Below are 23,405 nucleotides of genomic sequence, written 5' to 3' on the forward strand. Positions count from 1 at the left end.
GGACAAGGGGTCACAGCTTAAGGCTAAGGGGGGGGGGGGGGGGGGGGGGGGGGAATCCTTTAAAACCGAGATGAGAAGAACTTTTTTCACACAGAGAGTGGTGAATCTCTGGAACTCTCTGCCACAGAGGGTAGTTGAGGCCAGTTCATTGGCTATATTTAAGAGGGAGTTAGATGTGGCCCTTGTGGCTAAGGGGATCAGGCGGTATGGAGAGAAGGCAGGTACGGGATACTGAGTTGGATGATCAGCCATGATCAGATTGAATGGCGGTGCAGGCTCGAAGGGCCGAATGGCCTACTCCTGCACCTAATTTCTATGTTTCTATGTTTCTATGTTTCAATGAGATCTCCCTCTCCTCCTCTCCATGCTAAACCAGTAACAGACATTGCTCTGTGAATGGACATTTTGAACAATGCTGCCGGTGTCACCATCAATCCGCAGCAGGAGCGGGGACTGCTGATGATGACGTCACAACCGGGAATCCTGCAGGTCCAGCTGCAATTTCCCTGTCCCCCACTGGGGGCAGCACCGGATATCCGGCACCAGCAGCAGCGCCTTGTATCCGGGCCACATGACAGTAGGCAGGGCCACCTCTGACGTCACCACCCGCCCGCCTGGCCCGGGAAGCGTCGGGGTTTAAAGGGGAGGGCAGCCGTTTAAAAGGGAAGGCAGCTGTTAAATGGAAGTACGAGGATTCGGCCAACGATATTCCTTTCCTCAGGCCGGTGACGTTTGCACCCTCAGATGTTCACATGACCACTCTCAGACCGAGCCTGGCTTCCTGCAGCGACCTCAGTTCCTTCTTCCCAGTCGAACTGATCTTATTCGCTCCCAGCCTGAAACAAGTTCATGAATAAAAATGAAACAACGTTGCCAATACCAGGGACTGTGGTTCATATTTCAGCAACACATTGAGCACAACATCACAGGTGAAAGAAGCCCGCGGACGGATCCCCTGATATTTTGTTATATTAAACATAAACACAAACACTCACCTGATCCGCTCCAGTCTCGGGAGGGTCAGTATAAGGCGGCGGAGAGCGGGGACAGATCGGTCTGTGAGGGTGTTGTTTGTCAGTTCCAGCTCCGTCAGTGAGGGGTTTGTACTGAGAGCGCAGGCGAGATACTCGGCTCCAGAATCTGTGAGACCGACATTGTTCAACCTGGAGATGAGAGAGAGTGAGGATGAGGGACACAGAGCGACAGCAGACGGTACAAATCTCCAGTGTTTATCAGTCACACAATTACTGATCATATTAATGTTCAGTGTTAGACACCCAGTGAGTGTAAACACAATCTTTCACAGTCTGGGACTTACCACAGTCTCTGTATTTTACAGTCCGGGTTTCTCAGAGCCGCAGACACCAGTTTCACTCCGGAATCTCCCAGACTGTTAGCACCGAGCCAAAGCTCTGTCAGTGAGGGATTTGTACTGAGAGCGGAGGCGAGATCATCTGCCCCAGAATCTGTGAGACCGACACTGTTCAGCCTGGAGATGAGAGAGAGTGAGGGTGAGGGACACATAGAGACAGGAGACAGTGAACATCCCCAGTGTTTATCGGTAACACAGTTATGTCCCTGTCACACTTAGGAAACCTGAATGGAAGCCTCTGGAGACGTTGCGCTACACCCAATGAGTCCGTGCGGTTCTCTGATATTGCATGTTGTCGCCGGATGTTGCAGGCAGTGGAAGCAGGTAGGGAGACCGACAAAAACCTCCGGGAACCGCATGGAAACCTTGGTTTGGGCGAAAATCTCCAGAGGTTTCCGTTCAGGTTTCCTAAGTGGGACAGGGGCATAACTGATGATATTAGTGTTCAGCGTCAGACACCCAGTGACTATAAACACAATCTATCACAGTCTGTGACTTACTTAAGTTCCTGTATTTTACAGTCCGGGTTCCTCAGAGCCGCGGACACAAGTTTCACTCCGGAATCTCCCAGATCGTTGAATCCCAGTCTAAACACAAATAGAGAGAGTAAGAAACAAACTGATACAAACCCCGGGCTGGGATAACTTCGCTCAAACGGATATTTCTGGAAAGCAACTGAGCACATTATTGAATACATTTCTGTCGTTGTGGTGTTTGGTGACTTTCACCATTTAATCTCATACCTTGATGACTGGGAAATGTTCCCTGTGCAGAGAACGGCTGCGACACGCGTGACCCGGGGAAGGGTGGGACGGGGTCGACCAACCGCGACCCGGGGGAGGGTGGGACGGGATCGACCAACAGCGCCCACAGAAAGGTAAAATAGGAGGGGTGCACAGTGACGGCCGCTCGGCCCCATAGCTGGACGGAAGAACAAAATAGTGGAACAGTTTTACAGTTCAGTGTTAGCGTCAAACGGACAGTTACCTCAAGTCCTGACACTTGTGCAGAGCTGGTCCCAGCCGCTGGAGACCTTCACACTGAATGCGGCAGTCCTTCAGATCGAGGTGTTTGATTGTATCACAGTGCCTGATGACATGAGACAGGACCGCACAGTCAATCGGGGTCAGTCCCAGTCCACGGAATGAAAGTGTTTCTACAGATCCCAGTGTCTGCTGAGCCAGTGCAGGATTCTGAGACTCAAACAGGTAGTGCATCGTGTTCAGGAGGCTCCGTTTATCAGCTTCACTCCATGTGTTTTCAGCCTGGCGTTTAACCTCCTCCTTCACCCAGTCAATCACTCGGCAGGTTGTTTCATTAGGAAATTGACCCAGAAACTCCTCCAGGACCCGAGCTGACCGTGGGGAGGAGAGACCAGCGAAAAAACGGAGAAATACTTCAAATCGCCCGTCTGTCGTGCTGTGGGCTTCAGACAGGAGTTTCACGATATTCCTGGGATCTACAGTCAGGAATTGTGCGAGTGCGGCTACAAACTCTTGGATGGTGAGGTGCGGGAAGGTGTACACCACGCTCCGGGCTGAATCCTCTCTCTCCAAAAGTTCCATCAGGAACCCGGACAGGAACTGGGAAGGCTGCAGATTGTATTTGATCAAATCTCCATCTGTGAACACAATGTTTTTCTCGGACACTCCATGGAAGGCCATCTGACCAACCCTCAATAGCACCTCACGGAGGCTCTCAATCTCACGGCCGTGGTTTTTCAGGATGTTGTAAATAAAATAGCAATATAGTTGTGTGATGGTCTTGGGAACTCGGTGTGGGTCCCGGTGTGTTTGTGTGAAGAAGGGGCCCAGTGTCAGGCCGAGGATCCAGCAGTAGGAGGGGTTGTAGCTCATGGTGTACAGGATCTCGTTCTCCTTCACATGTTTGAAAACAGTTGCTGCCACCGTCTGATCTTCAAAATACCTGTTGAAATATTCCTTCCGTTCCTCACCAACAAATCCTAGGATTTCTGCCCAGACACTAATATCTGCTTTTTTCAATAAATGTAACGCAGTGGGGCGGGTTGTCACTAGCACTGAACACCCTGGGAGCAGCTTGTGCTGTATTAAACTGTATACAATGTCAGACACCTTGCAACGGACATCGGGATCTGGGCACTTGTGCTGCAGTTCTGTGCAATTGTCAGCGAAATCTATCTTGCACTTAAATTCATCTAAACCATCGAATATAAACAACAATCTCTCTGGGTTCTTCCAGATATAATCCAGTGCGTTCCTCAAGTAAGGGTAGAAAAGTACTATCAGGTTGGACAGGTTTATTGAACCATTAAGCGTGTTTAAATCCCGGAATTTGAAACTGAAGACAAACTGGAAGTTTTGGTATATTTTACCCGTGGCCCAGTCATGAACTATCTTTTGCACCATTGTTGTTTTTCCAATCCCCGCGACTCCGGCCACTGATGCTGAACTCCCAGATCCGGATTTACTCCGGGAAAAACTGCTGTGGAACAATTGATCAGGCTTGATTTTTTCCAGTTCTCTCTGGAGACATTGATCTCTCCACTCTTCATGGTCCCGGCCTCTTGCCAGCAACTCATGTTCCACCAGTGTCCGATCACGAACAGTGGAGATGATTGTGAGCTCAGCGTATCGATCAACCAGCTGGAAAACCTTAACCTTCCCCTTCATCAGGATGGTGTTCACTCTCAGCTTTTCAGTCTGTGCTCGCAGAGACTCGTTGTGTTTCTGTTGAACATCTAGCACGGAACAGACGGACATTTGCACAATGTTAGATGTCTCAACACAAAACTCGGCATTCAAGATTACAATAATATGTTCATTGCCCTTCAATTAAATCAATCTGCTGATGGGGAAGAAAGAGGTGTGAATAAGTGTAATATGGTTACAGGGGAGGATAAAGGAAGGCAGGGGAAGAAGTGGAAGAGTAATATACGGGAGAGGAAGTTGAGGCAGTAGTAGTGGAAGAGGATTGTCACTGGGAGGTGAGAGTGGAGAGTCAAAGGGAGACGTGCACCAGCATTTCTAAACTACGTATATAAATGATATTTCCTGTCAGGAACATTCTTCAGACTGAATAGTACATATGTAGGAAATCTATGTTCGGGTGAAAAATGTCCAAAAATGAAATTGGACAGGAAAAGTAAAAGTGAAATAGATGGGGAACTGTTAATACACTTCCTGCTCAATATACGCCTTGTCCAATGAAGAATATGCAATCTCCAGACTTATTATTTAGAAACAGGAGACGTTGAAGCAGAGTCCTGGCAAGCATTCGTTGTTATTTTATGTCAAGTATTCGGTTAAATATCAGGTAATACGAGTCCCGCCGCAAGACTGAGTTTTTCAATCTGTGTCACACTTTCCTTGTCCCAACTTATCTGCATTATATACCCTGCTCTACACTTGTTACTGGGTAGTTGTGTTTTCCAGCATATTCAGTCATAATGAGCCCTTCCAAACTTGTGAGTCCGTGGACAGACCTGCCGAGATCATTTGCTGTTTGATGAATGAAGAGCTGACTTTAGGGTATTATTATGTGTACATGCAAATCGACTGAAGTAACCTGTTCTTGCTATTTAATGACCAACCATTCTGTAGACACGTAACCCGTGGAATACAGCTCTGTAGGGACTGGGGGAACTAAAACGAGAATTTAACATTAGGTTTCCTTGTGATTTATAAGGCGCTGATTGGACTGCATTTGGAGTATTGTGAAAAATGTTGGCCCCTAAATGTCAGGAAGGATGCGCTGGCGCAGTTGAGGGCCTAAAAGAGATTTACAAGAATCACCCCCGGAATAAATTGATTGACATGTGGTGAGTAGAGCCAGGATTTTGCCATTAATGCCATGTGCCTTTTCATGCATTTTTGGTGATTTCACCAGGATAATGCCTTTTTCACGATCGAGTGCCTAAATCAGCCTTTTTTTGCCGTTTTGCTCAAAGGTCGTGCTATTTTCTCTAGTTGTACCGTGATTTATTGGATCTTGGAAACGTTATTGTCATTCAGACCTATCGGTCTGAACGAAATGTTGTTTCCTCGCAGTCATAAAGTAACAACACACACAATAAACACAAATTTAACATTAACCACAGTGAGTTCACCAGACACCTCCTCACTCTGATGGAAGGCAACAATCTTAAGTCTCTGCCTCTTCCCTCCTTGTTTTCCCGCTGCGCTGAGGCGATCCAGGCCTCCGAAGTTGCGACCCCCACCGAGTGATGGTGCTTTAGTCCCGCGGCTCAACCGTGCTTCGCGAACGAGCCGGTTCAAACTCCGCGGCCCGGGGTGGTCGAAGCTGCTGCTCTCCAGCGGAAGAAGCTGTTGCCGCGGGAGCTACAGAAAAACAGGTCTCCAACCTGTGACCTGCGAGCTGCCGACGATGTCGTCTACTGGGCCCACGGCCTAACCTCCGAAGTCGGGTCGCTGCCGCCGTCAATTTCAATGACATTTTCTACGCTAGCACATTAATATTAGTGTTATTATTAACGTGTTAACGTACTATAACTTTCAAGAACATTTCCACCACCATGGCGAAACCGGGGGCTCCACCGTCGGACATTCATTTGTTCATGCCGCTGCCCGCTGGTTCAGCCTTCTCAAAGATCCATTGAAGAAAGAACTGCAGATGCTGGAAAAATCGTAGGTAGACATAAAATGCTGGAGCAACTCAGCAGGTGAGGCAGCATCTATGGAGAGAAGGATAGGCGACGTGTCTGGTCGAGTCCGTTCTTCAGACTGATGTGGGGGGGGGGAGTTGGGAAAAAGAAAGTAAGAGGCAGCGGCAGTAGGTCTAGAAGGAGAGCTGGAAAGGGTGAGGGGAAGGAGGGAGAAGCCAAGGGCTATCTAAAATTAGAGAAGTCAAAGTTGATATCGCTGGGATGTTGACTACACAAGCGAAAACCCAAGCTTGTCTCCTCTATACATTTACTGCTGGCTCGAGTCGCAAATCTGAGTTTTCGAGTGGCCTGTGCAAGGCATTCATTGATGCTGGAATTCCATTTGGAAATTGGAAAACACATCTCTCAGAGTTTTTTTAGAGAAACACACAGAGGAACATATAAACAACGCGAGTCCTAATTACGGGAAAATTATGTTGACATCAACTTCAACATTGTTGTGCAGAAAATTAGAGTTGAAGTTGAATGCAACATAATATGGATCTCAATAGACGAAACAACCGATGTTGTGAGGAGATATGTTGCCAATGTGCTCACCGGTAAACTGAAGACAGGTCAACCATCAAAGGAGTATTTGTTGCCATTGGAAGTTTTGGAGAAGTCAAACAGCTCAACTATTGCTCAGTTGTTTACATCTTCACTTGCTGATCTTTGGCCAGAAGATATAACACACGAGAATGTTCTTCTGTTTGTGACTGATGCAGCTCCGAACATGAAAAAAACACTTCTCGTTCTCTTAAAGTTTTATTCCCCCAAAATGTTGCATTTGACATGCTTAGCTCAAGGACGTCATAGAATGTCAAGCACATACATAGTTTGTTCCCAAATGTCGATCGCCTCGTTTCCAATGTCAAGAAAATCCCCCTCAAAGCATGTTCAAGGAAATAGCACCCGAGATTCCGCTAACTCAGCCCGTTTTGACTAGGTGGAGAACATTGCTCTCTGCTGTACTCCACTATGCTGCACATTTTGAAAACATGAAATAATTTGTCAACTGTTTTGAAGAAGAATCTGCTGCAGTCAAGATCGTCAGTGAAATCATGCAGATAAAGTTCCTCCACCGCGATCTTGTGTTTATTGCTACCAATTTTGCAAACACCCCACAAGCTATCACTTCCCTTGAGAAATATGGCAAAACATTAGTGAAATAACTTGCAGGTTTTCAACAAAGTAACTGACGATATCCGTATATTCCCTGACGATGTAGGTAAAGATATACACGGGAAATGTGAGAGAGTGATTTTAGCTAACATAGATCTTGAAGAAATACAAACATAGCTAAAGTTCTCAAAGGTAGTTGTAATGCACAAGATATCGACATGAATATAGAGTCTGTAGCTTGTTTTGGGTATGCATCAGTGACCTCAGCTGAGGTAGAAAAACGTTTTTCACAACTGAAGCATATTCTGTCTGAGAGGCGGCATAATTTAACACCAGATAATTTGAAAAAAATGCTTGTAAATAGGTGCAACCAGGCAACTTCGGTCATTTAATGTAGACTACCTTTATATTATCATTTTGACCATATTTTGGGGGTGGAAATACATGCCTTGCTGTGCCTTTTATTGTCAATAAGTGCCTTTGCCATGCCTTTTTTTTTGCAATTTTATTATGCATTTTTGCCTGCCTATTTCTGAGTTTTTTTAGTGCCTAAGCATCCTGGCTCTAGCGTTTGACGGTACTGCGCCTCAATTCCTCAAACAGGGTGAGCGGGTTACATACCGAACAATGAATGGCCCAGATAGAGTGAATGTGGAGAATATGTTTCCACAAGTGGGAGAGTATAGGGCTTGAGTCCTTTGAAGGACGATCCTTTTGAAATGATATGGATATGTGGAATTCATCGCCACATGAGGATGTGGAGGCCATGGATGGATGTTTTAAGGCAGAGATAGATAGATTATTAATTATAATGGGTGTAAGGTGTTGTAAGGAGAATGAAAGTGGATGTATATAAGGGGGTAAGATAGATCCCCGGGCACGGTGGAGTCTGTACTCACGTACTGCATCAATACGTGGTACTGCACCTGCAACTGCTCGGACAGGAAGGCTCTGCAGAGGGTAGTGAGGGGAGCAGAGAGGATTATTGGCGTCTCCCTACCCTCGGTACAAGAACTGTTCCAGAGCCGCTGTCTGAAGAAAGCACAGAGAATTGCCAAGGACAAACTGCACCCCCTCCACACACACCTGGATCTCTTGCCATCAGGCAAGAGATATCGAAGCATCAAAGCCCGGACTACGAGGCTGCTAAACAGCTTCCTACCACAGGCTGTGAGGCTGCTAAACAGTCACTCTGCACTCACAGTCACTTGACTTGACTGCGGCTGGCACGGACACTTTAATAACTGGCACTGGCCACTCAAATCAGCGGCCCCGGACATTTTTTTATGATTGGTTTACTGTATTTTAACATTGTGTTTTTTACCTGATTTTAACTATTTATTCTGTTCCATCAGGGACTGGATTGGTTTTTTTTTAGTGTTATTATGTGAGAAGTGTTTTAAATTTCATGTGCGAGGCTCCGCTATTCACTGGGAAACGTCTTTTCATTTTGCACTGTACTTGTTGCTTGCAAGATGACAATAAAGGTTGATTGATTGATTGATTGATTGATCAGCCATGATTCAATGACTGTGTAGACTTGTTGGCTGAATGGCAGAATTATGCTCCTATCACTTGCGAATGTGCGTGGCGCAGTTACGCGATGGCTTTTTTGTATTTCTGAGTAAAGTTATTGCTCAATATCTCCTTCCTCCATTCAGTCCCTGCCCTCAACCACTTTACCTGTGGAAGGATCGCAGGAACAGGTCTCCAAGCAATATGACCCCTCTGCTCAACTGCTCTGCTTCTTTCCAATGATGTCTGCTGAAACCAGTCTCTTCACTAAATCCTTTGATTAATATTTTACATCACAGTACTAACGCATGTTTGAGCAATCCCCTGTAGTTGATTTTGAAGGGAAAGGGAGGTCAGGAAAGTGGGGTAATTTTAAAAGATGCACTGACATGGGCCATTGACACAGATGTTTCTGTTAGAGTGAAGAGCAAGGCAGGGAAGATTAGATGACTAGGTCTATGAGGCTCTGATGGATGCATGGGGCATGTAAAAGAGGCATGATATTTACCACCATAAAAAAAGTAGTAGGTATTGGCCGAGGATCCAGGAGGCTGGCTAGGCCCACGGCAGGGTCCAAAGGCAGTGTCCCAGAGGACGTTCATGGAGCAACCCTGAGCCCCCTGAGGCTCCTGCATTTTCAATAAATTGAATGTGATTCCCAGGTTTCTGCTGGTACTTTACAAAACAGAAGCTTACAACTTTTCTAACATATAACCAGTAAAATAGCCACCAAAATATAAATATTTCATGATATAAATGACGTCATACAGTTAAAAAAAGTATTTACTTTTTTTAACCTGAATTGTCTCTTTGCCTAGCACTGTGTGTACATAGCACAGAAATAGTGAATGATAAACCTATGACATAAGTAACATTACCTAAACTCCAGTGTGTCTTCCTCTTTTCCTGACAATTACGTTTTCTAAACTTCAGCAACATGGCTTCCCGTTGCTTCTTTCTTGCCTGTTGAGCTGCTTTCACGGTCCTTTCTCTTAGCTTTTGCAGCCATCTTCTTGTTTCAGCTGGTCGGTGATTGGCCGCAACGACCCTCTGAAATTACGTCTGATTGGCCGCCCTATGATCGGCGCATTATGTGATTGGACCCAACGCCCTTGGACACAATGCTGATTGGACGGGAGGAGACCGGACGTCGATTGGACGGGAATTTTAAAAGAAGCTGGTCGGTGATTGGACATAGAAACATAGAAAATAAGTGCAGGATTAGGCCATTCGGCCCTTCGAGCCTGCACCGCCATTCAATATGACCATGGCTGATCACCCAACGCAGTATCATGTACCTGCCTTCTCTCCATACCCCCTGATCCATTTAGCCACAAGGGCCACATCTAACTCCGTCTTAAAAATAGCAAATTAACTGGCCTCAAGTACCTTCTGTGGCAGAGATCTCCACAGATTCACCACTCTCTGTGAGAAAAATGTTTTTCTCATCTTGGTCCTAAAAGACCTCCCCCTCATCCTTAAACTCTGACCCCTTGTTCTGGACATCCCCAACATCGGGAACAATCTTCCTGTATCTAGCCTGGACGCAGCGGCCTGAGACACAACGGTTATTTGTCCGCCAAGTGACCAGTACGGAGTGCATTATGTGAATGGCCAGGACAGCTTTAACGACAGTGACTGATTGGACGGAAAAAATAAATAAAAATCAGAATTCCGAACTAAATCAGAAGGATATCATGAATGCCTGGTAAAATGAGCTGGGAACAAATCAGTCCCTGGAGGAGTTGCGGCAATTGAGGAGCAAGCTAAAAAAATGTGATCAGGAGTGTATAGCCATGGTCTTATTGAGCAGGTTCTACTGCAGTTGTACAGGGTCTTGTTGAGACCACACCTGGAGTATTGCGAACAGTTTTGGTCTCCTCATCTGAGAAAATACATCCTTGCCAAAGAGGGAGTACAGGTAAGTGTCTCCAGACTGATTTCTGGGATGGCAGGCCTTTCATATGAAGAAAGACTGGATAGACTCGGCTTGTACGCGCTAGAATTCAGAAGATTGAGGGGGATCTTATAGAAACGTACAACATTCTTAAGGGGTTGGACAGGGTAGATGCAGAAAGATTATTCCCGATGTTGGGGAAGTCCAGAACTAGGGGTCACATTTTAAGGATACGAAGGTAGTATTTTAGGCCGGAGATGAGAAAATCATTTTTTACACAGAGAGTGGTGAATCTGTGGAATTCTCTGCCACAGAAGGCAGTTGAGGCCAGTTCATTGGCTATATTTAAGAGGGAGTTAGATATGGCCTCTGTGGCTAAAGGTATCAGGGGGTATGGATAGAGGGACGGGATGGGATACTGAGTTGGATGGTCAGCCATGATCATATTGAATGGCGGTGCAGGCTCGAATGGCCGAATGGCCTACTCCTCCACCTATTTTCTATGTTTATATGTTTCTATGTATACTGGACACAGGGAACAGCGTTTGCAGAAGAATGGTTGATGGAATTTAAGAGAAATGTCAACTGTTGCATTATAGGGGAGCTAACATGGGCAGAACCTACACAGTGAAATGATGGGTCTTGTGAGTGTTGGAGAGCCTAGGGACCGAGGAGAAGAGGTACATGGTCCGTTAAATCGGGCATCACGTAAATAGGATGGTTAACAAGGCTTTTGGCTCATTGGCCTTCATCAGTCAGAGCATTGAGTATAGAAGTTGGGAGGTCATCTTGCACTTGCATAAGACGTAGTTGAGGCCACATTTAGAACATTGCTTTCAGTTTTCAGTTTCAAATGTTTTGTGAATGATGTTGTCAAGCTGAAAACGGTGCAGATAATATTTTCGAGGGTGTTGTAGGGACCCGAGTGCCTGAGCCATGGGGAGAGATTAAGCACGATATGAATCTATTCATTTTAGCGTAGAAGGATGAGCGATGGCTGTATAGATGTGTATAGATGTGTATATAATCTTAAGAGGGATAGATCTGGTGGGCGCACAGTGTCTCTTGCCCAGAGTAGGCGAATCGAGAACCAGATGTCATAGGTTTTAAGTGAAGGGGCTAAAGAATGAATTATAATCTGAGAGGTAACTGTATTACGTAAAGGCTGTTAGGTATATGGTACAAGCTGCCAAGGAGATAGTTGAGACTGGTAGTACCGCAACGTTTAATAAATATTTAGAGGGATATTAGCCATATGCAGGTAGGGGGGAGCTAGTGTAGATGAGACATGTTGGGCGGCGTCGGGAAGTTGGGCCAAAGGGTCTATTTCCACTCAGTGTGACTGTTCTCTATCTGTAACTCTATGGCAGCAGATTCAGTGACAGGCGCTTTATAAGGATCATCTGTTGCTGGACACAACAGTCTCATAGAAAACATAGAAATTGGTGCTCGAGTAGGCCATTCGGCCCTTCGAAACTGCACCGCCATTCAATATTTTTTGAAGATGTTATTCGGGAAATTGATGAGGGTAAAGCAGTGGATGTTGTGTATATGGACTTCAGTAAGGCCTTTGACAATGTTCCTCATGGAAGGTTGGTTAAGAAGGTTCAATGGATGGGTATTATGGTGCAGTAGCAAGATGGATTCAACAGTAGCTGAATGGGAGATGCCAGAGAGTAATGGTGGATTGTTGTTTGTCAGGTTGGAGGCCAGTGACGAGTGGGGTGCCACGGGGATCTGTGTTGGGTCCACTGTTGTTTGTCATGTACATCAATGATCTGGATGATGGTGTGGTAAATTGGATTAGTAAGTATGCAGATGATACTAAGATAGGTGGGGTTGCGGGTAATAAAGTAGAGTTTCAAAGTCTACAGAGAGATTTATGCCAGTTGGAAGAGTGGGCTGAAAGATGGTAGATGGAGTTTAATGCTGATAAGTGTGAGGTGCTACATCTTGGCAGGACAAATCAAAATAGGACGTACATGGTAAATGGTAGGGAATTGAAGAATGTAGGTGAACAGAGGGATCTGGGAATAGCTGTGCACAGTTCCCTGAAAGTGGAATCTCATGTAGATAGGGTGGTAAAGAAAGATTTTGGCGTGCTGGCCTTTATAAATCAGAGCATTGAGTATAGAAGTTGGGATGTGATGTTAAAATTGTACAAGGTTTTGGTGAGGCCAATTCTGGAGTATTGTGTACAATTTTGGTCGCCTAATTATAGGAAGGATGTCAACAAAATAGAGAGAGTACAGAGGAGATTTACTAGAATGTTGCCTGGGTTTCAGCAACTAAGTTACAGAGAAAGATTGAACAAGTTAGGGATTTATTCTTTGGAGCGCAGAAGGTTAAGGGGGAACGATAGAGGTTTTTAAAATGATGAGAGGGATAGACAGAGTTGACGTGGAAAAGCTTTTCCCATTGAGAGTAGGGAAGATTCAAACAAGGGGACATGACTTGAGAATTAAGGGACTGAAGTTTAGGGGTAACATGAGGGAGAACCTCTTTACTCAGAGAGTGGTGGCTGTGTGTAATGAGCTTTCAGTGGAAGTGGTGGAGGCAGGTTCGTTTTTATCATTTAAAAATAAATTGGATGGTTATATGGACGGGAAGGGAATGGAAGGTTATGGTCTGAGCGCAGGTATATGGGACTAAGCGAGCATATGTGTTCGGCACGGACTAGAAGGGTCGAGATGGCCTGTTGCCGTGCTGTAATTGGTATATGGTTTATATGGTTAATATGATCATGGCTGATCATCCAACTCAGTATATTGTACCTGCCTCTCTCCATACCCCCTGATACCTTTACCAACAAGGACCACATGTAACACCGTCATAAGTATAGCCAATTAACTGGGCTCAACTATGTTCTGTGGCAGAGAATTCCAGAGATTCACCAGTAACTGTGTGAAAAATGTTTTTCTCTTCTCGGTCCTAAAAGATTTCCCCATTATCCTTAAACTGTGACTCCTTGTTCTGGACTTCCCCAACATCGGGAACAATCTTCCTGCACCTAGCCTGTCCAACCGGTTAATAATTTGGTAAGTTTCTATAATATCACCCCTCACTCTTCTAAATTCTAGCGAGTACAAGCCGAGTCTATCCAGCCTTTCTTCATATGAAAGTCCTGACATCGCAGGAATCAGTCTGGTGAACCTTCTCTGTACTCCCTCTATGGCAAGAATGTCCTTTCTCAGATTAGGAGACCAAAACTGTACGCAATACTCCAGGTGAGGTCTCACCAAGACCATGTACAACTGCAGTAGAACCTCCCTGCTCCTATACTCAAATCCTTTTGCTATGAATGTTAACATACCATTCGCTTTCTTCACTGCCTGCTGCACCTGCACGCCTACGTTCATTGAATGGTGTACCATGCCACACATGTCTCGTTGCTTCTCCCCTTTCCTAATCGACCACCATTCTATAATAGTCTACTTTCCTGTTTTTGCCACCAAAGTGGATAACGTCACATGTATCCACATTATACTGCAACATAGTGTCATCCCTTACCTTTTAGTAAACCGGGTACAGTGGTTAAATCTTGCGGGAATTTCACTCGATCATAAGGAACAGTACCTGTTTGAATATACACGTTTGATAAAAATCAACCCTGTACGAATGTAGAGTATGCAATGTTTGAATTTTTAAAATAGCACATCTCTGAAAAGATCTCACCTTGTACCTGTATTTCTTTCAGTAATTTATCCAACTTTGGGACAGCATTCCGCATTTTCAGAAAGGATTCCCACATCACTCTCTGCGCCTGGGGTCCTCTCTCCATCACCAGATTCAGGAGAAGATTGGAACTTTCGGCCTGTTCTCCCCGATCAACAAGATCAGTGACTCTCTGTGAATTTAATGAATATAATGAAGAGGAAAAGTATTGATCAGAGGTGAAGATTGAAATCAGGAGGATAATTCTGGGAGTGAGGATTCTCCGGAAAGCTGCGGAAGTGTTGATGTACACATAGAGTATTCGGAACAGTTTCGGACTCCTAATCTGAGGAAAGACATTCTTGCCATAGAGGGAGTGCAGAGAAGGTTCAGCAGACTGATTCCTGGGATGCCAGGACTTTCATATGAAGAAAGACTGGATAGACTTGGCTTGTACTTGCTAGAATTTAGGAGATTGAGGGTGGATCTTATAGAAACTTACAACATTCTTAGGCTTTGGACAGGCTAGATGCAGGAAGATTGTTCCCGATGTCGGGGAAGTCCAGAACAAGGGGTCACAGTTTAAGGATACGGGGGAAATGTTTTAGGACCGAGATGAGAAAAAACATTTTCCACTCAGAGTGTGGTTAATCTCTGGAATTCTCTACCACAGAAGGCAGTTGAAGCCAGTTTATTGGCTATATTTAAATGTGGCCCTTTTAGCTAAATGTATCAGGGGGTATGGAGAGAAGGCAGGTACAGGATGAGTTGGATGATCAGCCATGGTCATATAGAATGGCGGTGCAGGCTCGAAGGGTAATTGCCTACTGCACCTATTTTCTATGTTTCTATGATGCTAAGATAGACGTAGAGGAAGCAACGACTCTGTAGAAGTACTTGGATAGGCTAGTACAGGGAGCAGATCATATGCAGATTATAATCAGTATAGCAATGCGCGGTGTCACGCATTTTGTTAATAAGAATAAAGGCATAGGTTTGTTTCTAAATTGAAAGAAAATCAAAAAATAGGATGTGCAAAAGCACTTTGGTGTGCTGGCGCATTGCCCCCATGAAGTTAATTTGCAAGTCGAATCGGTAGTAAAGAAGACAAACCCAATGCTAACATTTATATCCAGAGGAAAGGAATACACAACAAAACAGAGATGGATTGCCCAGGTTTTATTAGGCGCTGGTCCTGACGCACTTGGAGTATCTGCGAAAGAATGAGTTAGCTCTGTAGAGGCCCAGAGTATGTTTACAAGAATTATTCCAGGAATGAGTGGGTTAAAATATGATGAGCGTTTGATAGCACTGGGCCTCGACTCGCTGGAGTTTAGAAGGTTGAGGCGGGGCCTCAATTAAACTTACAGATTAAGGAAATGCATCGATAGAGTGGACGTGGTAATGTGGGAGAGTCTTGAACCAGAGGTCATAGCCTCAGAATTAAAGTGCGCCCTTTTATAATGGAAGTGTGGTGGACCTTATTTAGTCAGAGAATAGTTAATCTGTGGAACACATTACCACAGTGGAGGCCCGGTGGATATTTCTCTGTCAAAGATAGATACATTCTTGATTAGAACGGGTGTCGAGGGTTATGGGGAGAAAGCAGGCCAATTGGGTTTAGGAGGCAGAAATCAGTCACGATTGAAAGGCGGGGTAGACTCTATGGGCCGAAAGGCCAAATTCTCCTTTAACTTGTATACTTGTGAGCGTGTTTTATTTTGCACTCGACGTGTTTGCGTTCTGATCTCCGGTCAGTGCTGCGATGTGTCAATAACGCAAACTCGCTCCTTTCCTCCCTCACTCACCAGATGTTCTCGTCCACTGAATTGATTGTGAAATGTTAACGCCGAGCTGACCCCGTGCACCCCTCTTTCCATCGCCTGTTCCAGTCGGTCGCGGTAGAATTCCGTCAACTGCAATAGCTTGAAATCGTCCCAATCTTCCAAGCGCTCAGTAATCACTGAGCTCGGATCTGTGAAGGGAAACGGAGAAATCTGAAGATATATTCATTGATCTAATATCTCTATAATCTCTCTCTATATACACTTTCTCTCTATCTCTATGCCAGACTCCTCCCCTCTCTCTCTCTCCTCTCCCCTTTCTCTCTCTCTCTCTCTCTCTCTCTCTCTCTCTCTCTCTCTCTCTCTCTCTCTCTCTCTCTCTCTCTCTCTCTCTCTCTCTCTCTCTCTCTCTCTCTCTCTCTCTCTCTCTCTCTCTCTCTCTCTCTCTCTCTCTCTCTCTCCCTCTCTCTCTCTTCCTCTCCTTAGCTTTTTACAAGGGAACAATAAATATAACAATGTCATGGTTTAAAAGCCGTATTTTCGCACTTAGAAGAATCACACATGCAGAAAGACGAAATGTGCTGAAAGCTGAAGAATTGTACCAAAGACAATTCTGCCCAAGACAAGGTGCGCTTACTGAGGCTTTTGCTGGGTCTCATTTTATTAATGGATGAGAATACGTGAGAAAGAAGATTTCAAAGCTAAAGTGTTGTCATTTCTTTGATGGCATGGGTAAGTGTCAGAAAGTAGAGCCTGGTAGGTGGAGCAGTGAGGAAAATGCAGATAAACATTTCGATCCCTTAAAAATGCTCAAGGAAAGAATAGGATGAATGACCTCTGGTGGTGAGGTCATGTCAGCATCGACAACAATTAAAAGGATAATGCATCAAATGCGAAGCTGGTGGTCGCGAATGTGAACACAGAACATAACAGTACAGCATGGGAAGAGGCCCTTCGGCCCAAAATGTCAGTTCGTAAAATACCAGGACCGACTAAGCCCCGTCTACAGATACTCTCCTCTGCCTAGCGGAGCTGCTCCTTACCCTTAATAACGTTTCGTTTGACTCCTCCCAGTTCCTCCAAATACAAGGCGTAGCTATGGGCTCGCGCATGGGCCCCAGCTACGCCCGCCTCTTCAAGGGAACGGCGTTCAGAACATTTTTTATTATAAACCGTTGATAAACCTGATTTAATTGCAGAGAATATTGTCCCCATTACGATAACACTTCCTCCCTCATAAACTTCGGCTTGATTGAAATAAATAACTGTTACCCGGTTTGAATTACCTTAAAGTACGGACACTCCGGACAATCCTTGTTCGAGACGTAACAGTGCCATATCCCCGACATCTACCTCCGCTATATCTATGATTCCATTCGTGCTACCATACACAACTCACTGACTTCATCAACTTCACCACTAACTTCCATTCCACACCATTCCCTACCATTCCTCGATCTCACTATCTCCATCGCAGGTGATAGACTTCTGACCGACATCTACTATAAACCCACCCTCCCATGGCTATCTACACTACACTTCTTCCCACCCTGCTTCCTGTAAGTACTCCATCCCCTACTCCCAATTCCTCGATCAACTTCTCCCAGGATGGGGTGTTCCACACCAAGGCATCTGGAATATCTTCCCAGTAAGGGCAGAATCCCCCTCGTCCTCACCTTCCACCCAACTAGCCGTCACATAAAACAAATAGTCGTCCGTCAGTTTCGCAACGTCCAACGTGACCCCACCACTCGCCACATCTTCCCATCTCCACTCTGTCTGCATTTCTCCAACCTCATTTATTGCATCCGCTGCTCTAGATGTCAGCTGATCAACATCGGTGAAACCTCCGCTCGGTCCGCATTAACTAACCTGAGCTCCCGGTGGCTCAGCACTCCAACTGCCCCTCCCATTCCGAATCCGACCTTTCTGTCCTGGGCCTCCTCCATGGCCAGAGTGAGGACCACCGGAAATTGGAGGAGCAGCAAGCACCTCATATTCCGCTTGCGCAGTTTGCACGTCAGCCGCCTGAACATTGACTTCTCCAATTTCAGGTAGCACTTGCTGTCTCCTCCTATTCTCAGCTCTCCTTCAGCCCCCCTTGCTCCTTCTCTTCCTTTCTTATTCCCGCCCCCCCCCCCCCCCCCCCTCCCCCCCCACTTCCCAACCTCCTGAAGAACGGTTTCGGCCCGAAACGTTGCCTATTTCCATAAAACAAATAGTCGTCCGTCATTTCGCAACGCTTTAGAGGCTGTCTCCCACCCGCTGAGTTTCTCCAGCACCTTCTACCTACATTTACCATTACTGATCTATCAGCATCTAATGAATCTCCCATATTCCCTTCATTTGCACGTTTGCTGACTTCCTCCAATTTGCTATATCAGCTCTCAAGCCAACACGGTTTTCGGTCTAGAGGCTCTCACCCGCAGGGTCACCTTTGTCTCTCCCTACCATTACTGATCTATCAGCATATAATGAATCTCCCCCCATTCCTTGCATTTGCATATTCCAAGCCAACAGTCTCAGGGCTGACAACATTGGGTAAGGGTTGGGAGTGAGAACGTTGCGAGAGACCAAGCCCGAGGGAGGGGGAGGGGGGCGCCCATAGGTACGGACATTTTGCATTGTTAAGTTTGAAATTGTGCAATATGATGCATACCGTAGCGAGTCTTCTAACTTACACTTGAATAGAATGTATATGCTTTAAATTGGATTGGAGCGTTTTTCAAAGGGGCTATGCGATCACTGACCACTGGCCTTGGCAGGACCCGGTGAGGGAGTGGAGCAACCGTGTGGGGAGAGGTTGAGTCATAAAGGTGTCCCCCTTCCAGGGTAGAACATTTTTGAACTTTGATGTGTTACAATCGTGTTAAATTAGTGCACTGTAGAAGTATGATTTCAATGTTTTATGTATTAAGTATTTTTAAGAGGTAACGTTTTAAGGGTTAACTGGATCCACACAAAGGCTGATGGGTGGCTGAAACCAGCTGCCAGATGAGGAAGTTGAGGCAAGAACCATCCCAACATTGAAGAAAAGGTTAGACTGATACATGGATAGGACAGGTTTGGAGGTATGGACCAAAAGCAGGTGGCGTAGCTGAGACATGATCGCGGGAGTGGGCAAGTTGCGCCGAAGGGCCTGTTTTCACACTGTATCACTCTATGACCACATTATACCTTCACCATGCATGAATGCTTCAAAATCAAGTGATCGAGTTTTATTGCCATATACACAAGCATAGAAACATAGAAAATAGGTGCAGGAATAGGCTATCGGCCCATCGAACCAGCCATGCCATTCAATATGATCATGTCTATTCATGTAAAATCAGTACCTCTTTCCTGTTTTTCCCCATATCCCTTGATGTCCTTAGCCCCAATAACTAAATGTAACTTTCTTGAATACATCCAGTGAATTGGCCTCCACAGCCTTCTGTGGCAGAGAATGCCACAGATTCACAACTCTGCGTAAAGAAGGTTTGTCCTCATCTCAGTCCTAACTGCCCCACGCCCCCTTTATTCGTAAACTGTGATCCCTGGTTCTGAACTCCCCCGACGTCGGGAACATTTTTCCTGCAGTTACAGAAAGTCAAAATCTGGCAGGCAAGCAGGATACTTTCTCTAACCACCCCCCATTTGAAGTCCACTATCTTCCACCGTTTCTACTCAGTGTTTGGTTCTTACTTCCAGCAGCGAGCCGCAGCCTGACTCATGCCGGTCACCTGGTCGAATTTGCCACAGATACTCTCACGGCAGCGGCGCAACGCTTCCGACGCCTTGCACCGAGGCTGCTCCATGGCCGGAGCTGCAGTGAACGACTCGCCATCCCGGATAACACTCGCCATCCCCGCTCCCCGTCCGCATCTGTCCCCTCTGCTGCTTCTGCTTCAAACACCCGCGGTCCATGCAGTTGATATGAGTTTTGAAATGTTCGTTGATCACTGAATTTCTCACAACAGAGCAAGATACATTTTTGATCAGCGTGCAAATTTGGCGAATTACGTCATTCTCACGCTCAATGCATGGGAGTTGGCAGCCGTGACTCTCTATCCCCTCTCTCCCCCCTCTCCCCCTCTCTGTCTCCCCCATCTCTCCCCCCCTCTTTCTCTCTGTCTCAATCTCTCTCTTCCCCTCTCACACCCTCTCTTCTCTATCTGTCCCCTCTCCCTTCTCTCACTCTCTCCCTCCCCACTCTATCAACCTCTTTCTCTCCCCTCTCTCTCTACCTCCCAGCTCACTCTCATCCCTTTCTCTCTCTTCTTTATCTCTCTCCCCTCATTCTCTTCCGCTCACTCTCCTCTCAACCTCCCCTATCTCCATCTAGCTCTCCCCTCCCCTCTCTTTCCCCTCTATCTCCGCTCTCTCCCTCTGTCTCTCCTCTCATCCCTCTCTCTCCCCTGTCCCCCTCCCACTCTCTCCCCTTCCCACTCTCTTCTCTCCCCCTCTCTCTCCCCCCTCTCGAAATGCATTTCGTTGTCTCTGTACTGTACACTGACAATGACAATTAAAATTGAATCTGAAAATTGAATCTGAATCTCTCCCTCTCTCTCTCTCCTCTTCCCTTCTCTCTTCCCTCGCTCTCCTCCGTCGCCCCCTCCCCCGCTCCCTCCCCTCTCTCTCCCACTCTCTCCCTCCCACTTGACCCCCCCCCCCCCCCCCCTCTCGTCCGCTCTGTCCTCGCTCTCTCTCCCCCTTCCCCTCTCTCCTCTCTCTCCTTCTCTCACCCCCACCTCTCTCTCCCCCCTCTTTCCCCGACCTCGCTCCCCCCCCTCTCCCCCCCCTCTCTCTCCCTCTCTCTTTCTTCTCATCTATTTCTCTCCCCCCCTCTTCTCTCTCTCCGCTCTCTCATTCTCTTTCTCCTCTCTCTCTCTCCCTCGCTTCCCCCTCTCTACCCGCCTCTCTCTCTCTTTTCTCCCTCTCTGTCTGCCCCTCTTTCTTCTTCTCCATCTCGCTCCATCTCCACACACCCTCTCCCCACTCTCTCTCTCCATCTCTTCTCTCTCTCTCTCTCTGTCGCTCATCTTTCTCTCTCCCCCTTTTTTCTCTCCTCTATCCTCTCTCGCTCCTCTTCTCCGCACTCTCTCCCCCTCTCACCGCCCAGTTCTCCCTCCCACCTCACTTTCACTCTTGAATTCTCTCCCATCTCTCTTTCTCCTCAGTCTCTATCTATTTCTCTTCCCCCCATCTCTCTCTATTTCCCCCGTTTCTCTCTTTCCCCTGTCCATATTACCCTCTTTCCATCTCCCCCTCTCTATTTTACCACACTCCCTATTCCCCATCTCTCTCCCATTCTCCCCTACCCTCTCCTCTCACTCCACACCCTCTCTCTTCCCTCTTTCTTCCCTCTCAACCTCTCTATCTTTCCCCCTCTCCCACCTCATTCTCCCCCTCTCTGTCCTATCCCTCGCTAACTCTCTCCCCCACCCTCTCTCCCCTCTCTCTCCACCCCTCTTCTTCTTCTCTCACTCCATTCACCCCCCCCCTCTGTCTCTCCCCTCTGTCTCCTCTTACCCATATCCCTTTCCTCCATGTCTCCTTGTTTCCTTCCCCTCTCTCCATCTCCCTTTCAGAGGCTGTCCCTTTGGCACAGAGACTCTCGCGGCAGCAGTGCAACGATTCCGACGCCTCAGACGGTCCGGGACTCTTGCACTGTCCGGAGTGCTCCATAGACGGAACTGCAGCGAGCGACTCGTCTGCCGCGCAAACACTCGCCAGCCCCGGCTCCCCGCAACTGTTTCCGCCCGCTGCTCCCATCCGTCCCTCAGCACCGGCTCTCCAACACCCGCGGCCCATGCAGTTTATCTGAGTTTTGAAATTTTCATTGATCGCAGAATTTCTCACCACATAGCGTGAGAAATTTCGGATCATCGTGAGGGCCTGAGAGTTTGAGCGAGGGCGTGATCCTCACGCTCAAAGCGTGAGAGTTGGCAGCGCAACAGTCTTTGAAATAGGGTGTATTACTGCTCTAAAAGGACTGGACAAGCTAGATGCAGGGAACATTTTTACCCAATGTGGGGCGAGTCCAGAACCAAGGGCCACAGTCTTAGAATAAAGTAGAGGCCATTTAAGTCTAAGGTGAGAAAAAACGTTTCACCCAGAGAGTTGTGAATTTATGGAATTCCCTGCCTTCTCACAGAGGGCAGTGGAGGCCAGGTCACTCGATGGATTTAAGAGAGAATTAGATATAGCTCTATGGTCTAGTGGAATGAAGGGATATGGGGAGAAGGCAGGCACGGGTTATTGATCGGGGACGATCAGCCATGATCACAATGAATGCCGGTGCTGGCTCGAAGGGTCGACTGGCCGCTCCTGCACCTATTTTCTACGTTTTCATGTAATCACGGCCACTTTTTTCTCTACATTCCTTCAGGCGGAAAGCTCCACCTGTTGAAATGTTATCCTTCAATGGAGACAGCATCACCATCCGTCACACACTTTCTAGTTAGATAATTTCTTCCGATAGAAGACACATCCTATCATTAGAACAGGAAGTAGACAGAGAACTTCACAACACGGTGTGAGGTCAATAACATCTCCCTTAATGTAACCGAGTCGAACAAGCTAGTTATTGAATTCAATAAGCTTGCGGGTACAGTAAATGGCCAACTGAGTATTAAAGGAGCCGAGTGGAAATGTTTGAGAGCTCTCCAGTCTTTGTCGTTACTATTATCAAGGATCTTGATGATCCTGATGATTTCAGAATTAAGGCATATAACTTTAGGGGCAACATGAGGGGGGACTTCTTTACTCAGAGATTGGTAGCTTTGTTGAATGAGCTTCTAGTGGAAGTGGTGGAGGCAGGTTCGATTTTATCATTTAAACATAAATTGGATGGGTATATGGACGGGATCGGTATGGAGGTTTATGGTCTGAGTGCAGGTAGATAAGACTAGATGAGAGTAAGTCTTCGGCACGGACTAGAATGGCCGAGATGGACTGTTTCCGTGCTGTAATTGTTATATGGTTATACGATGTGTCGTTGACCAAGCGCATTGAAACGGCAGGCAATCAGTCCCATCAACGCATCTATTTCCTCAGAAGGCAAAGGAGATTCAGCAAGTTTACAATTACCGTTAAGACCTCCGACAGAAAACATACTATCGCTTGGCATGACTGCTTGAGTTGGTAACAACTCCGCAAGAAATGACGGAGAATTGTGGAAGTTGCCCAGTTTATCACTTGGAAGCGACGCCCCTGACTCCATCACGCTGCCTCGGTAAAGGAGTCGATCTAATCTTATTGTTCCACCCCGCTCATTCCACTCCCGTCGGACAGAATATTACAATAGCTTCAAAACGCTGAACACCATACTGGGGGGCAACTTACCCTCTGCTATTGGGCGTCTGAATGTTCTTTCCATGAGCTAGTGTACTAACTGATTCAACTCAGCACATTCAACATTGTATAAGGAACTAATGC

General features: G+C 46.5%; 1 protein-coding gene across 1 annotated transcript; it reads right to left on the reverse strand.

Moving 5' to 3' along the window:
- Positions 1-748: 748 nt before the first annotated feature.
- LOC129694706 (NACHT, LRR and PYD domains-containing protein 3-like) lies at positions 749-16,203 on the reverse strand. Its single transcript, XM_055631446.1, has 8 exons — positions 16,011-16,203; positions 14,224-14,395; positions 14,059-14,124; positions 2,360-4,091; positions 1,873-1,959; positions 1,319-1,489; positions 996-1,163; positions 749-836 (listed from the first exon to the last, which is right to left on the reverse strand). The coding sequence occupies exons 1-8, from the start codon at positions 16,080-16,082 to the stop codon at positions 749-751; spliced, it is 2,556 nt and encodes an 851-aa protein (XP_055487421.1). The 5' UTR covers positions 16,083-16,203.
- Positions 16,204-23,405: the final 7,202 nt, after the last annotated feature.

The sequence above is a fragment of the Leucoraja erinacea genome, unplaced genomic scaffold (assembly GCF_028641065.1).
Source record: "Leucoraja erinacea ecotype New England unplaced genomic scaffold, Leri_hhj_1 Leri_765S, whole genome shotgun sequence".
Lineage (NCBI taxonomy): Eukaryota > Metazoa > Chordata > Chondrichthyes > Rajiformes > Rajidae > Leucoraja > Leucoraja erinaceus.

What these genes read in the sequence shown, in the direction of transcription:
- LOC129694706 (XM_055631446.1), bottom strand. Translation starts at nt 16,082, where the DNA reads ATGGAAAGAGGGGTGCACGGGGTCAGCTCGGCGTTAACATTTCACAAT. An exon ending in CACAAGTGTCAGGACTTGAG is followed by an intron (nt 1,960 to 2,359) that starts GTAACTGTCCGT and finishes ATTTGTGTTTAG; the next exon opens with ACTGGGATTCAACGATCTGG. An exon ending in CCGAGACTGGAGCGGATCAG is followed by an intron (nt 837 to 995) that starts GTGAGTGTTTGT and finishes AACTTGTTTCAG; the next exon opens with GCTGGGAGCGAATAAGATCA.